We start from the raw sequence: 16,025 nt of genomic DNA, 5'->3' as shown, positions 1-16,025 counted from the left end.
ATTAACCGCGTAGTGACCAACAAAAGACATAATTGGTCTGTTACAGTGTTATCCAGTTCATTATGGTCTGTTACAGTGTTATCCAGTTCATTATAGTGTTATTCGGACTTCGTAAGTAAAGGATTAACCGCGTAGTGACCAACAAAAGACATAATTAAATAGATAATTCCTCCGAAAATCCAATTGGTTTGAAACCCTACAACCCTAAAATCCGCCACATGAAAGCCAAACTGCAGGCACTCTTGGCTCTTCCTTCCACGCCAATCGCTACAAGAACCGAGCTAAAATGGAGATTTCATTATGCCCTTTCGCTCTTTTCGTCACTAGATCCTTCTAATGAAAAACCGATGAATTTCCTTACAAAAGCAATATCAACCCAACTGTTCAACTCATCTCCATCGCCAACGCAATCAAGAAAATGCATCGTCTTACTGCAAACCCTCACAGCCCTCCAACAATCTTCTCTCTTTTCCTCCAAATCGAGAGAACCCAGAGTGCAAAAAGCTCAAGAGCCCTCACCACTAACCTCACCAGTCTCGTTTAATCCCCCAAAAGTGCCAAAACCCGAGAACGAATCAAAGCCCCTCCCTTTCTGTGAAATTCCCTTCCACTCAAATGTTTCGAATTCCGTGGATCTGATCGGTTTTGTTGACTGCCCAGTCCAGTTAAAGTCTTTGCCTGATGGCAGGCGTGTGGCTAAGACTGTCATACTTTCCACTGTTTCCAGCCCATCTGTGTCGATTCCTGTTGTGTTTCAAGGAGATTTGGCTGCCATCGCGGAGTTTCATGTGAAGAAAAATGACTGCATTTATGTTTCTGGGCAGTTGAGTAATGGGAATCATAATCAAAAGACTGTTCATCTTCTGGTCCAAATCATGAACTTTGTGGTGGGTTTGAAGAGGATTTCTGGGTTGGAAAATGAGGACGATGATGATGATGATGATATCTCTGTGAAGCAGAAAAAGGGTAACAAGAAAGGGTTCACCAGAAAAACTATGAATGTTGAGCAAGTGAGGAATTGGAAGGACCTAATCAAGAACCCAAAACAGTGGAAAGATTATCGTGGAAGAAAAGCTAAGGGATCTGTGAAAACTAGACACCCAGATTTCAAGAATGATGAGAGGTGTGTTTCACTCTGGCTTTCCAATGCCCCAGAATGGATTCTTGAAGGACTTGAAGGACTGGAGTTCAGTGATTCTTGAAGTTTAGAGTTCAGATTGGATTTTGTGTTTTGTATTCTGTCATTTCTAAATAGATCTTACATTTTTACATTTTGTAAAGAATATTATAAATAATTGAGAGATTAAATTTATATTGAGGTCACAATTAAAGTATTAAAACTGTCATTTTCTTCCCTTTAAGTCTATCTATATTTGTTAATAGACAATGATTTATGAACAGAATGGCTAATAGTCAACTTAATTACTCACCAAACCCAAACTAATAGTTTAATATTGTACACATTTAATATTAAAAAAGCATCTAATGTTGTCGGCAGACTTTGAACCTATAGATTTAACAAATCCAAACAAATCATGAAAACATATTTTCTTTAGCAGCAACAACAGGAGATGGAGGAGAAAAAGACAATTCATTTATCTATCATGAAATGTTCTCTTTTTGGTTGGATCAGATGAGCAACCAAAGTATTATTACATCTAATGATTAATTAGGATTCTTTCCACCTCTTAATTACTTGTAATTACTGATATCTAATGATAATTAGGATTCTTTCCACATATTCATTATTTTATTTATTGCTGCATTATTATGAATCTCCTATAAGTTCTCATGAGTGTGATGATTGTGATCACATGGACCATTAAGGTAAAAATTGTTCCAAATTATGAGTTATATTGTAGTTGAGATTTGGTCAATTTATAATAATTGGAGAATGAAAATTTGATAGCAATATTGAGTATATAACATATAAAACATAAACGTGGAGCAACTCTTTGTTAAGTTGGCCAGTCTCAGCAAAAGCGGCCCATTGACGATCTTGATTTGGTGCAATCATGCAATTTGAGATCCTAAATAGCTGAGTGTAAACGAGTCGAACTCGAACTCGATAAACAATAAGTAGACTCGAGTTCGAGCTCGAAGTTGACCTAACAGTTCGCGAATTGCTAAGCTATGATTATATATGACTCGTGAGCGACTCAACAAATCACGAACTTAAAATATTTGAACTCGAGCTCAGTTCGATTATGAAACAAACCGATTCGAGTTCGAAGTTAATTAAGCTCGAGTCGAGCTTTGATCGAGTGGCTTGTGGCTCATTTACACCCTATAAGGGGGAGAGAGAGAGAATTAAACTGGAGCATCTAATCATCGTTTGAACATGGTTAATGCCATAAATAATAGTTGAGCTAAGATAATTGCGTGGGGCCCAGTATACCAGCTTGTAATCTTTAGGTTCCCTCTCATCGTTGAATTCTTCTTTGGTGAGATCTGATCTCCTTCCTCACCTTACTGTCACCGGAAGAAGAGAGGAGGGTCCGACTTCTTTTTCCATTATTATTGTCATTATTTTTGGTTCTGTGTACAGATTGAAAGGAAACTGTGAAGAAGAGGAGAAGAACTGCAAGACTTCCTGAGATCTGGAAGTTCTCACTAACTGGTATTCTTCAGCTCCTTCTTTCTTTAGAAATATGTAAATTTCTGCTCTTTTTTAGTGTGAAATGTGTTACAAATCCATTCTTCTTTTGGAGAATTGTTGGGTTATCTTCCATGGCTAGATTTCTGTGGGTCTGCAAGTTGACTCTTGTGAATTGAGTAATGAGTTTAGCTGCTCTTTGGTCACTGAGGGAATGGTAGAAGAGAAGGCTAGTAGGAAATTCCATAATGGAAACTTGTAGTCTTTTCTTGAAGTTCTCACTGTTTTAGTGTCTGGGTTCAGGATGATAGCTTCCTTAATTGCAGCCATGTTTACCCTCTGGATTTGTTCAATGAGATCTCACACTATTTGAGAACCAGTTACAATTGTTCATAGTGTACAAAGGTCTTTAATTTTTATTAAAAAAAAACTGTAGCCTCTCCAGAAAACCAATCAAAGATTGATGGACTTTGTAACCACAAGGTTACAAGTTCGACTCCCAACGGGAATGGCCTATTGGCTTTCTTGTTTTGAGCCGATCAGTTATGGACAACCTAGACTGGTTTACCTCCTTATGGTCCTTTGCCGGCTAGGGTTACAAGGTGGGGTTTACTTTGTGCACACCCTCGGGTAGTGGTTGCGGGCTATCAAAGGTGAAGTGATGACCTGTGACATTGTGTTTTGCTCCAGAATACAGATTGGGGAATGAAATAACAAATGGGGAGGAAAGGCAGCTGGTTTTCTTCGATAAAGAAGGCTTTCAGCCCAGAAAAGAAAGGAAAGGTATTGTGTTCTGAATTGTTTGAGCTCCTTGCATTTGAATTTCGTCTCTACAATTGTGCTTGCTTAGTCCTTGATGTTCTTAAGTTAATAAAGGACTTATGACTCGTGCATTCTTGTTTTCAGAAAGCGAGTAAATCAAACAAGAAATGGGTTGAGAAAGAACAGCCTCTGGTTCCAGAATCTTCTAATCAAGAAACATCCAAAGCATCACCTCCGAACCCACTTCCTCCGGTGGAAGAGTTGAAATTGGCAGAAGACGAGAAAGAGCAGACAGTACAATCTTACTCGGTTGCAATTGCTACTGCATCAGCAGCTGAAGCTTCTGCTCCTCCAACTGCTCAGATCGCTTCAGAAGTTGTTCGGCCTACGCCAGCTCACTTTGCCGGCAAATCAAGGGAAGAAGATGCCACAATCAAGATTCAGACTGCTTTCCGAGGATACCTGGTATGTAGCTGTATAACCTAATTGTTGAGCATATAATATATAAACATAAATGTGCAATCCAACTATCAGCTAGACTTTTAGTTGAGATGGAGCACGTGCTTCAATTTGGTATCAGAGCCAACCCCATGCTAAAGGTCATGGGTTTGAATCTCTGTGCCACCCGGTAAAAAAGAGAATATGGTCTATCATCAAAAAGTAATCGGCCCGCATAATATATTCTATCATCAAAAAGTAATCGGCCCGCATAATTTAAGACTCATTTTCTTTTCTGGGAGAAGGTCTTGGTAAGGAGAAGTTAAAATGGTTTCTGTTTTCATTCATTATTCGCAGGCTAGGAGGGCATTGAAGGCTTTAAGAGGGCTTGTGAGACTAAAATCACTTGTTAATGGGCCTACTGTGAAACGACAAACTGCAAATGCTCTGAAATGTATGCAGGCGCTTTCTCGTGTACAGTCACAGATACACTCTAGAAGGAATAGGATGCTGGAGGAAAATCGAGCTCTACAGAGACAACTTTTGCAAAAACACGCAAAAGAACTTGAGAGCTTGAGGGTGAGTTTTCTTCTCTCGTCAAACTTTCTTCAGAGAAAAGGTTTACAACTGTGACCCATTGTATCCATATTATGAAAACAAATTTGCTGAAATTTTACGGTTCATGACTCGTTCTTTATGAGTAAGATAGTTTAATTTTGTCTCTTTGTGCTTTATTTTCCACTCAAGTTACGGGTGAGGGAAAGTCACATATTACGATGAATACTGAGCGTATTGTAGGACTATCAGCTATTTTCTAAGCCCGTTGTTTAAAATGTTTGGCAGAGAGGGGATGGATGGGATGATAGTATACAATCAAAGGAGCAAATTGAAGCAAGCTTGCTAAGCAAGTATGAAGCTGCCATGAGACGGGAAAGAGCATTAGCTTATTCGTATTCTCATCAGGTAACTGTTGCCTCGGTTGCTTTTACACCCTCATTAAACAAAGAACATTTGCTTATTGATATTCTCATCAAGTAGCAATTTGGCGAGATTTATATCTGTAAAGTATAATATTATAGTGTCTTAAAATGCTAAACAGCGAGAATTTTTACTTCAATATGCAAGATTCTTTTGCATGCTAATTACTTTGAGATTTTTACACCTAGAAAACCGCTGTCATTTTCACATTCTATGAAACTTTACTAAAACCTCTTGTTATTGCATAGCAAAACAATTTCATTAGTAATGCACGTGTTAGGAGAAAGTATGCTCTTGACCTGGATTGTAAGCTTATAGCTTATTTTAAGCTACTAATAAGCTATTCTGTTTGGTAATGTTCCCAAAATAAGCTAGTAGCTTAAAATAAGAGCACGTTTCAAAAATAAGCTAGTAGCTTCGTAATTTTTTTTATTTTTTTTCCATCTTTATCCTTATTATTTTAAATAAATGACATCCTTTATCCCTCCCAATTAAAATCTTTTTGCCTTTTTAGTCTGTTTACATTTATCAGCGCTAATTTTACCAAACACTTTTGCATAATTAGCTAGTTTAACAGTTTTTCAGTTTTCAGCTTTTAGCTACCTTTTCAGCTAAGTTTGCCAAACATAGCCCCTATATATGTTTTCCATGATATGTCTTGAATCAGAATGATTCATAAGTATCGTAAAAAATTGCTAATTTTACACATGGAATTTTCTTATCTAACAGCAAACCTGGAAGAAGTCATCAAGATCTTCCAACCTATTGTTCATGGATCCGACCAATCCTCAGTGGGGTTGGAGCTGGTTGGAACGATGGATGGGCGGGAGGTCTTTGGAGCCCCAGAGCATGTCGGAGAAAGAACTTAAAAACGACCAGTCATCTGTGAAAAGTGGTGGTGTTAGCATTATCGGGGGAGAAATTACAAGGTCATTTGCGCGTCATCAGCTAAACAATGAACAACCTTTTTCACCATCGAGCCAAAAGCCCGCATCAACCCACCATTCACCCGCCACTCCTGCATCCAAGCCGCCTGCCTCTTCAATGGCTGCCAGAAAAACGAAACTACCAAGCCCAAGAGTGAGCGCAACGAGCCAAGATGACGACACTAAAAGCATGCTCAGCATCCAATCGGAGCGCAATAGGAGGCATAGCATTGCAGGGTCATCGGTAAGAGATGACGAGAGTTTGGCGAGCTTCCAGTCCATACCAAGCTACATGACGCCCACCAAGTCAGCAAAGGCAAAAACGCGCTTGCAAAGCCCATTAGGCGTGGAGAATGTGACTCCCGAAAAGGGATCAGCGGGCTCCGTGAAGAAGCGGCTCTCGTACCCGCCTTCACCAGCCAGGCCAAGGCGACACTCCGGCCCGCCAAAGGTGAACATCTCCACTGTTAACACAAATGGGGAGACCAACTAAAGTGTTCTCACTAAAATGGTGCTCTATAAGTATGTTATGTTGGTTGATTTGAATTCATATATTTGTATAACTTCCACTTCTCTATAGAATTGTACCTTATAGATTCATTGTTGTTTGGTGTCTGGTTCCAGACAAAGAGTCAACAGAGTTCATTGGACTACAGTCTTCATATTTTTCTTTCTTCCATTGTTGGGATTGTAACAGTTCAAGAAACCATCTTTTATTGATTCAGATTGATTGTATATCATTGTTATATTGTCAATGTACCCAAAGAGTTTGACACTGTTGTGCCATTTTTAGTTAATTATTTTTAAAATATATAAATATATTTATAGTTATTCTCCCTTAGGGACAACTCATTTAAAGGACAAATGTGATATTTTATGTGTGCAGTAAGCAAATGTCTAGCTTCTATGTAATTTATTGGTGATTCAGTCTTCTCTCTCACTCACACATACGGACACATATGTGTAAAGCTCAATTGATTACAGTAGTGAAGTTTGAGAACAATGACCAGAATCAAGTCTAAGCAACCTCTCAAAATAAGGGAGACTCTTTGTGCGCAGTAAGCAAAGGTCTAGCTTCTATGTTCAGTTGAGTTGCTCATGCTCGGTGGGAATAACATATGTGTGTGACGAGGAAATCTAACTGTTATTATTTGAGGATGTAGGAGTAAAACTCAATTTCTTTGCAATAGTCAATAAATTACACAGAAGAGCTAAACAACTCTAAAAATATCATGTGTAACTAGTTCAACCGAGATGATCCATCTTCACATATCTGATTACTTGTCAAATGGTCTTTGACGAGCGGCAACCCTATTACATACTTGTTTACTTGTCAAATGGTCTTCTATCAGGGACAACCTTAGTCAAATTGGTCAAACTCGACAATCACAAGACGATGTTTACTTAGTTCACACTCTTAGTCTTTGACTTATTAAATTAACTTTTAATACAAAGGTCGGATCATATTACAAGATTAGATAGAGATATTGGATGCCGTGCTGCAAAAAGAAAAAAAAAAAAAAAAAAAAAAAAAACTGATCCGGTTCGGTCCAGCGGTCCAGCCTCTTCTTGCTGATCTAGTCCATCAAAATTTTAGCAATCCCTAATACCCAAATGTTGAACCCACAAAATTGCCTCTGGACTCTTAAATAAACAGAAAGAAATACAGAACCCCCCAATTCTTCGTCTGCTCAATTGTTGAATTTTCTTCTTCGATCTTTGTCACTTCTGGCGGTAAAGTTTGGATCTTTCATCGTTTATGACCTCTAATCAATTCCTCTACAACAAAGTTGACCGTTTTTGTTTCTTTTGGTTATAACCCCATTGATAGCAGCAGTTGCCATTGCTGCTGCTGCTTAAGCTGTTAGGTATGCCATTCTACAATGGCAAGCTTTCAAGGCAGACCACCAGCTACGAGAATGCTTAAATTTTATGAAGGAGGTTTCCAACCTTAAATTACAAGAAGAGAAGGAGCCCTTATTCTTGGAGTGTGGTATGGGTTGCCTTCCATTCATTATCATGTGCCACAATATGTGTTGTATTGTTAACTCTTATCACTTCACCTTGTTATATAATGGGCCAAGAACACTGTTTTCTAACCACTTTACTTGTAATTCTAGTATTGCATATTTTTTACGCGTAATTTTCGTGTTGCTTCAATTCAATGATTTGTGTATGGTTGATTAGTTTTTCAAAACTATCTCTTCTAAGTTCTAATAGTGGCTGATATTAGTTAGAAAGAGCTATTAACTTGGTATTGTACTGACAAGTTTGTTGCACAAAATTTTTGCTGTTTGTGAGATTCACATTTCTTTGTTGTTTTATATTTGTCTAAAACATTCCCATTCATGTATGACTGTATGAGATGAGCACTTTTGGATGGGCCTAACAAGTGAAAATAGGTTGATAAACAAGTGAGGGATTTGAACCCGGGACCTTTTATGGTTTTACCAAATCTATTATCATATTTAAGTAGTCCACCTCAATTAAAGCATAGGGTACAATTTTTTTAAATGTATTTATCCTCAACCAATTCCAACAATGGTGATATTCTCGTATTAGTATCCATTCTTCATCACGATACTTATTTCCTTTTTTCAATATTTATTTTTTATCAGATTCTTTGTTGTCAGCAGGCATATCATTCTTGCGGGTACTACTCAAAAGTTCCGGTCTTTGAGGTAGTTGCAAATGCTTGGTCTCCACCCACATTCACCATGCTCGACGAATTGTCTGAAAGAATCACTCAAAAGACTGATATCCACATCTATTAATATTAGTCAGTACACTGCACCAAACTTCATAAACGAGCAATGGAGTAATGATTACATAAGCTCATTGTGCAAACGGAAGCTATTTAAAGGAGCTCTCGAGGCATTCGAGCTATTAAAAACGACTACGATTTATCATGTATATCCCAGCACCTATACTAATTTGGTATCCGCCTGCTCATCCTTACGGTCCTTGGACTCTGCACGAAAACTTTACAACCATGTCTTGATGTCTGGTTATGAACCTGATATGATCTTTCAGAATCATGTTCTTAATATGTTTGGAAAGTGTGGATCAATGAGGGATGCTAGAAGGGTTTTTGATCAAATGGTGGAGCGGAATGTGGTATCTTGGACTTCAGTTATTGCTGGGTACTCGCAAAATGATCAGGAAATAGAAGCAATAAGATTGTATTTTCAGATGCGCCAGTCAGGAGTAATGCCAGACCCGTTCACTTTCGGGAGCTTACTAAAATCTTGCTCTAATTTGGGTGAGCTCGAGTTAGGACAGCAGTTGCATTGCCAGGTTATTAAGTCAGAACGTAGTTCTCATCTTATTGCTCAAAACGCTCTGGTTGCGATGTATACAAAGTTCAGCATGATAAATGAGGCAGTGAATGTGTTTTCTCGTATCAAATTAAAGGACTTGATCTCATGGAGTTCAATCATAGCTGGTTTTTCACAACTCGGCTATGAGTTGGAAGCCCTGTATCATTTTAGAGAGATGTTTGGCCATGGAATTTACCAGGCGAATGAATTTATTTTTGGCAGTGTATTTAGCGCCTGCAGCAGTCTCGTGCAGCCTGAATATGGAAGACAAGTACACGGTATTTGTATAAAATATGGGCTCGGGCAAGATGCTTATGCGGGTTGCTCTCTTGCTGATATGTATGCGAGGTGTGGCTTGTTAGAATCTGCAAAAACTGCGTTCTACCAGATAGACAACCCCGATATAGTGTCCTGGAATGCAATTATTACCGGGTTTTCTAGTAGTGGCGATGCTAGTGAAGCATTGGCTTTATTTTCGGAGATGAGGCATCTGGACTTCACTCCAGATGATCTCACGATGCGTTCTCTTCTCTGTGCTTTTGTTAGTCCCTTAGCCCTGTTTCAGGGAAAACAGGTACACTGCTTTATTATCAAGACGGGATTTGATTTGTACATTCCGGTATGTAATACCTTGCTTTCGATGTATTCAAATTGTTCAGACCTTTTTAGTGCATATAGGATGTTCGGTGAAATTCAACACAATGCTGATCTAGTTTCATGGAATGCTATTCTTACGGTGTCTATACAACACAATGAGTCAGGAGAAGTTTTCTCGCTATTTAAGATGATGCTTCAATATCATTATAAGCCTGATCGTATTACTTTAGTCAATATAGTTGGGGCTTGTGGGAAGGTAGCCTCTCTAGAAATGGGAGATCAAGCTCACTCCTATGCTCTGAGAACCGGGCTTAGTCTCGACATCACAATCAGTAATGGATTAATTGACATGTATGTTAAGTGCGGCTCGATGGAAAATGCTAGGAAGCTCTTTGGTGGCATGGAGAATCCCGATGTATTCTCGTGGAGTAGTTTGATTGTGGGGTACGCTCAGTTCGGATATGGGGAAGAAGCTCTAAAGCTTTTCGGGGAAATGAGGAATTTAGGAGTCAAACCGAGCCAGGTAACGTTCGTTGGGGTTTTAACAGCTTGTAGTCATGTCGGGCTGGTAAAAGAGGGGTGGCAGTTATTCCAGCAAATGGAAATGGAGCACGGGATTGTACCTACAAGAGAGCATTGTTCTTGTGTTGTTGACATGTTTGCTCGAGCTGGCTGCATAGACGAGGCCGAAGCTTTTATCAATCAAATGACATTCGATCCCGACATCGTGATGTGGAAAACACTGTTGGCAGCCTGTAAAACGCATAATAATCTCGACGTTGGAAGACGGGCTGCGGAGAATGTTTTGAAGATTGATCCCTCGAACTCTGCAGCCCACGTGTTACTCTGCAACATATATGCTTCTACTGGAAATTGGAAAGATTTCGCCACGCTGAAAGGTTTAATGAGACAAAAAGGTATCAAAAAAGCTCCAGGTCAAAGTTGGATCGAGGCCAAAGATAGGATTCATGTTTTCTTGGCCGAAGATTGTCAGCATCCAGAACGAGACAAAATATACGCAATGCTAGATGACCTGTGGTTGCAAATGTCGGACGATGGTTATGTTCCAGTTCATGTTTAAGGTTCAAATTTTTTATGAAACTTTCGAGAAAGCTTCAAGTTATGCAGTCGGGATTCAGGCTAGTTCGAGCCAGATTCTAGACACAAGACGTACCTGACTTTTACGCGGAGAGTAAGTACAAACTCAACTTTCTTGGAATCTTGGTAAGGTAGAAGTTAAAATGGTGTCTATTTTCATGCATTATTTGCAGGTTAGGAGGCCATTGAAGGCTTTAAGAGGGATTGCGAGACTAACCACTAGTCAATGGACCGACTATAGAATTATGAAATCACAAACTACAATTGCTCTGAAATGTATGCAGATGCTTTCTCGTGTCACAGATACCAAGCTAAACGACGCCCACCAAATCAGGAAAGACAAAAGTGCGCTTGCAAAGTCCATTTGGCGTGGAGAATGGGACTCTCGAAAAGGGATTAGCTGGCTCTGTGAAGAAGCGGCTCTCGTACCCACCTTCACCAGCCAGGCCAAGGCGTGCCGCCAAAGGTGAGCATCTCCATTGCTGGAAACACAAATGGGGAGATCAACTAATTTTTCTCATTCAAATGGTTTGAATGCAATTCATGGTTGCCTAATGACTTATATGTAATAAGTTGTTTGCCTGAACTTGTCTTCTCTGAAATGTAACAGTTTTGTCCTCTATATGGTGCCAGATTTTCATGCCCATTGTTCTTTACTTTGATTTACGTGAAAACCTGCGATTGTTTCTCAAATATGCTCTTTATGTGAAACTCGTCTTGTGATACTAAATTGACAAAAGACAACGATAGAAATATGTGATTTGTCCAAAAAAAGAAAGAAAGAATAAGGGTCAAATAGGCTATTACACTGCACATGGTAATGTAATTAGGCCATTGAACCTAAAAATTTACAATTGAATTCCTAACCTGTTGAAACCCTAGGCTTGTTAGGAGTAGGCTCATTAGGTTATAGCTTTCTCTGTATAAATTATTGTAATATGTACATCACTAGTATGAGAAATAGATGAAACTTTTCATTCTTTCACATGGTATCAGAGCATTCTATCCCTTTTTTTGGCGCCATCACTGCCCATTGGAGGTTATCGCTACTGTTCACTATTCTGGCTCCTGCCTTGTTGTTTTTCACCCAAACCAAGCCCGCAGGCCTCATCGGAACAGTGTTGCGAGCCTAGGGCTGAAGTCCGGTCGTCGCCTGCCGTCGCCACGCGCCACCGTCGTCGCCTGGATAGCTGCCTCTTTTTTCGGCTGTTCACTATTCCAGCTCCTGCCTTGTTGTTTTTCACCCAAACCAAGCCCGCATGCCTCATCGGAACAGTGTTGCGAGCCTAGGGCTGAAGTTCGGTCGCCGCCTGGACAACTGCCTCTTTTTCCGGCCAGATCTCCCTCCTCCGATCGAGACACCTTGCCACCAATTTCATGCAATTAGTCAAATTTATAGAGTTTTCAAATTTCTAGTAAGTCATCTCTAATTTAAAATTTTAAAAATTATTATTTAAAATTAAAAAAATAATAATAAAAATAGAGTGCCTCTGCCGGCTTCGGCCATGAATTCGTCTCCATTTTATTCGGTTTAATTGCATTATTATGTGTGATTCGATGACTTATTTGACCCTTATTTTTTTTAAAAAAAAAAACTCGAAATTTGTGTTATTGTATCGTGTATGTATATTGCATGCGTACAATACCAAACAAAAACATACTATATAATTTTTTTTAAAAACAAAACAAAAATAAAAACAAAAACAAAACAAACATACGGTGGTCGCGAGCCGCAAGAGTGCAGGTTTCTAGATAAATTAGGCCTATAATTTATCTAAATTTCTTTTGGGTTAACACTACTCGGTCCTCACAGTTGAGCTATGGCGACGGACAAGGCTCCCGAAGAGCAACGGAAACGGACTCTGGAGGCGTTGGAACGGAGGTTCGCACGAGCTGAAGCCGACCTCCGCCGTCAACAGGAGCACAACAACAAGAAGCAAAGAACTCTTATCGCCACTACTCCTCAAGGAAACAAAACTCCTTCTCACATTACTAATCGACCTCCTTCCTCTGATCCCTCGATTTCAAATACCCCATCTAGAAAAGGTTCGTTTTTTTTTTTTTAATATTAAAATAATTCTTGGCAATTTCTGTTGTTGTGTGCCCTAATGCAAGTTTAGTTTAAGCCAATTTTCTTTACTACATATAAAGATTGAGAATGTTTAAAAAAAAAAAAATTATTTGTTTAGTATAAGCCAAATTTGCTTAACTACATGTAAAGATTGGATTTCTGATGTGTTTCATTATTTGTGTGGTACTATTTGCTGTTTTAGAACCTGTAATTTTATGGAGGTTGGAATAAGGTTGACATTACAGTTTGACATTATCTAGGCAGGTAGTGCTCCACATTTTATCTGATAATGTAATTTAGCTATGGAGGAGCAGAGTATAATGGTAGCTATAAGAGTTAATACCCAATTTAGTTATGGACTATAGTGGTTTTTCTCGGTTTAGTCCTAAACGACTTTTTGTGCTTAATTAGGTCCTCAACTTTGATGGGTTTACCCAAGCACAAAAAATTCGTTTAGGATTAAATTGAGAAAAACCACTATAGTCGAGGACTAAATTGAGTGTCCTCTTTATTCTATAGGCAGTAGTTTCAGTTAGTAATTGTTATCTGATAATGTTGGGGAAGGGGTTTATGTTTCTGGTGTTTACTTAGCATAAACTTGTAAAAGTTTTAATTTTCCATGCATCTGATTTTTGTTGATTTCATTATTATTTCTAGGTAACGTTTCATTTTTAGGTCAATCCTCATTACAAGGTACAATTCTAATTCAAACTTTTATGTTTTCATTTTGAGATACACATGAGAGTATGTTTTTTGTTGGGGATCATTTAGTTTATGTTGTAATAATGCAACAGATGTAGAAGCGAACCACCCAGCATACTTTCAGCTCTCTCATTCTGTTGACGGGAATCTTCTATCAACCGTTAGCGAGGTAATATTCCCCCTTAATTTAGGGTTTGTTTGGTTCGCACATAGGAATCATAATCGGAATGGGTATCAAATACTTGGTAATGGTAATGGGTTTTGGTGAAAGTATTTAATATGTTTGATAGTAGGGTGGAATGAGAATGGTTACTAATAATAGTGCTTGTTAATGAATAAGGGAATGAAACCCTTATTTTATTTGGGTATGGGTTTTTCAATTGATGGGGTATTCGAAACCCATAGTAGTGTGTTATAAAAACCTATCAACCAAACAACAACAATCACTTTCATACCCATTCCTATGGGCAAAACCCACCAACCAAACACACCCTTAGATTTAACTGTCAGGAACATGATCCTAAAAATGTTCTTTTGTTAGAGGTTAGGAATGGCTTCTTGCATTTTCTAACGAAGTGCTTGGTTGGTATAGGTTTCTAATAGTAAAAGCACAGTTGATTATGTACTGCACGAGCTTCTCCAACATGGTGATTCAGCCCAAAAATACATGCATGGTTCTAAAAGCGTGAAAATTGACAACTATATTCTTCTTGATAATGTTGTGCACAAAAGTAGCATGTCTAGTAGTGCTAGCTTGCGGGCTTTAAAGAGCTGCTCAAAACGATCCAAAAAGCATATGTCACTAAAGCAACACAAAAAATGTAGATCATTTGATTTGCCTCCGGAGCTTCACAAGTGAGTTTAGTACTTTCTTACTGAAGAATTTATCTTTTGATTTCTTTGGGGTTGTGTACCTCAATGACTTGAGGTCAAGAATTTGCTATTTTGAACAAAAAAGTTAGATTTCAAGTTTTACATACACTCCGTTTTCTTTTCTCTAATGCCCTTTGTTTACTTTCTAGGTACGAGATCTACAAACAAATGCATGAAATGTGGAAGTGCTATATAGATAAACTTGTGAAAAGTGTCGGGTAACTATTTCTTAAAACTCTCTGGAGTACTACATTTTTTACCAAATACTGCACTTCTTCTCGTCAATCCATTGTTACTGAATCTTCCAACCTCGTACTACTTGACCCACTGGACCCCACCTTGCAGGAAAAACCAGTTGTCACAATGTCTCCTGAATGCAGACTTGCATGGTGCACTCATTCTAGGTTGAGTTATACGCTTCATCTTGAGCGAAAAAGATGATAAAATTACTGTCTTTTGTTGATTTGCATTATGCTTGTTGATAATTCTCCTTTTTTTTTTTTTTTTTTCAGTTGCTCATTGCAAGCTAGATGGCTATACTGGACTAAATGGTATAATGATCCGCGAAACTGCAGAAACATTTGGAATAATTACAGAAGACAATAGATTCAAAGGTTCCCCTCTCCCAATTTAGCGTTCAATTGTTTGCTGAAAATTTACCCTATGCATAAAAATAAACTTTAATGAAGTTTCCCATCTTCTTAACTCCCTGATACATGAAATGAGAGTGGACATACTTGACTGTGTGCTCTCTATTTCTCTCTGCATAAAGCAGAACTTTTTCCCTTGCCATCATAATCCTTCTCATATGCATAATGTATAAACTGCAGTTGTGCCCAAGAAGCTTTCTGTTTTTATGCTCCAAGCGGATTCATGGAAGGTTACAATACTCGGGGACAAACTTGCTTCAAGAAACATGATCTCATGATCTTATTAAGGTGTTCAACATGTCCACAATATCAGAATTCTGCAATTAAGAGCTTCTACAAGAAAACATCAGGTCTTATATTTGAACCAAGAATCATGGAGGGATAGCAGAAGAACTATTTTTGGTAGAATACATATCAGTGTTACAGAATCTGAGAAACATCTGAGAGTTTGGCTTTTTCCAGCACAAATATCACCATATTTACAGAACTTGAAAATTGGGTTAGCACAAAGCACAACTCTTAATCACCTGAGGATGATAGATTGTAAAGTTATAGATGCTAATCTTATCTCTGCTAACATGGAAGAACTCTTTGAAATTTTTGATAAATTGTAAATTTATAAGATGAGCCTTTTTTTGTTTGAGTGACGTGTGAAACTCGTAGTAACTATTCAAGAGTGTGCAGTAGATAAACCTTATCTTGTGATCCTAGTCTGCAAAGGACTAAGGATAAATCAGTCGAGGTGTCCATAGTTTATCGGTCCAAATCAAGAAGACTAAAAGGTTGTTCACATTGGGAGTTGAGCTTTTAACCTTGTGGCTATCAGGTTAATAGTCTGTGACCAAATTGGTTTGTGACTTTAACTGGTAAAGACCAAAAGGAGAATAAACCGACTTTAACTGGTAAAGACCAAAAGAAGAATAAATCAACCTATATTACATATAGCTAATCGGTTCAAACCAAAAAGATTAATAGATCGCTCTTACTGAGTTAAACTTAAACTTGGTTGTCAAA

The 16,025-nt window shown here is 38.4% G+C and overlaps 4 protein-coding genes across 6 annotated transcripts; all 4 read left to right on the top strand.

Moving 5' to 3' along the window:
* Positions 1 to 183: 183 nt before the first annotated feature.
* Positions 184 to 1,312, top strand: LOC109155607 (protein OSB3, chloroplastic/mitochondrial-like). Its single transcript, XM_019303222.1, has one exon. The coding sequence runs from the start codon at positions 219 to 221 to the stop codon at positions 1,200 to 1,202; it is 984 nt and encodes a 327-aa protein (XP_019158767.1). The 5' UTR covers positions 184 to 218; the 3' UTR covers positions 1,203 to 1,312.
* A 1,025-nt stretch (positions 1,313 to 2,337) lies between these two features.
* Positions 2,338 to 6,475, top strand: LOC109155888 (protein IQ-DOMAIN 1-like). The gene is made up of 6 exons (XM_019303571.1): positions 2,338 to 2,620; positions 3,287 to 3,379; positions 3,503 to 3,823; positions 4,154 to 4,375; positions 4,640 to 4,759; positions 5,504 to 6,475. The coding sequence occupies exons 2-6, from the start codon at positions 3,314 to 3,316 to the stop codon at positions 6,191 to 6,193; spliced, it is 1,419 nt and encodes a 472-aa protein (XP_019159116.1). The 5' UTR covers positions 2,338 to 2,620; positions 3,287 to 3,313; the 3' UTR covers positions 6,194 to 6,475.
* A 585-nt stretch (positions 6,476 to 7,060) lies between these two features.
* LOC109155885 (pentatricopeptide repeat-containing protein At3g53360, mitochondrial) lies at positions 7,061 to 11,359 on the top strand. Of its 3 annotated transcripts, none has more exons than XR_002049949.1 (3): positions 7,061 to 7,434; positions 8,337 to 10,809; positions 10,889 to 11,359. XR_002049949.1 is itself a non-coding variant. In XM_019303567.1 (2 exons), exon 2 carries the CDS (start codon positions 8,392 to 8,394, stop codon positions 10,696 to 10,698), a length of 2,307 nt encoding a protein of 768 aa, XP_019159112.1. In that variant the 5' UTR covers positions 7,061 to 7,434; positions 8,337 to 8,391; the 3' UTR covers positions 10,699 to 11,359. The 3 variants fall into 3 exon arrangements, 1 of the variants encoding a protein (XP_019159112.1); XR_002049950.1 differs by lacking the exon at positions 7,061 to 7,434 and adding an exon at positions 7,441 to 7,693; XM_019303567.1 differs by having other exon boundaries at positions 8,337 to 11,359.
* Positions 11,360 to 12,454: 1,095 nt separating this feature from the next.
* On the top strand, positions 12,455 to 15,651 carry LOC109155890 (ribonuclease P protein subunit p29). The gene is made up of 8 exons (XM_019303573.1): positions 12,455 to 12,761; positions 13,444 to 13,479; positions 13,581 to 13,657; positions 14,081 to 14,343; positions 14,511 to 14,579; positions 14,707 to 14,765; positions 14,874 to 14,975; positions 15,192 to 15,651. Exons 1-8 carry the CDS (start codon positions 12,536 to 12,538, stop codon positions 15,287 to 15,289), a joined length of 930 nt encoding a protein of 309 aa, XP_019159118.1. The 5' UTR covers positions 12,455 to 12,535; the 3' UTR covers positions 15,290 to 15,651.
* The last annotated feature ends 374 nt before the right edge of the window (positions 15,652 to 16,025 follow it).

The sequence above is a fragment of the Ipomoea nil genome, unplaced genomic scaffold, assembly GCF_001879475.1.
Source record: "Ipomoea nil cultivar Tokyo-kokei standard unplaced genomic scaffold, Asagao_1.1 scaffold2704, whole genome shotgun sequence".
Classification (NCBI taxonomy): domain Eukaryota; kingdom Viridiplantae; phylum Streptophyta; class Magnoliopsida; order Solanales; family Convolvulaceae; genus Ipomoea; species Ipomoea nil.
The sequence above is the reverse complement of the archived record's forward strand: the minus strand, read 5'-3'. Positions and strand labels throughout refer to the sequence as shown.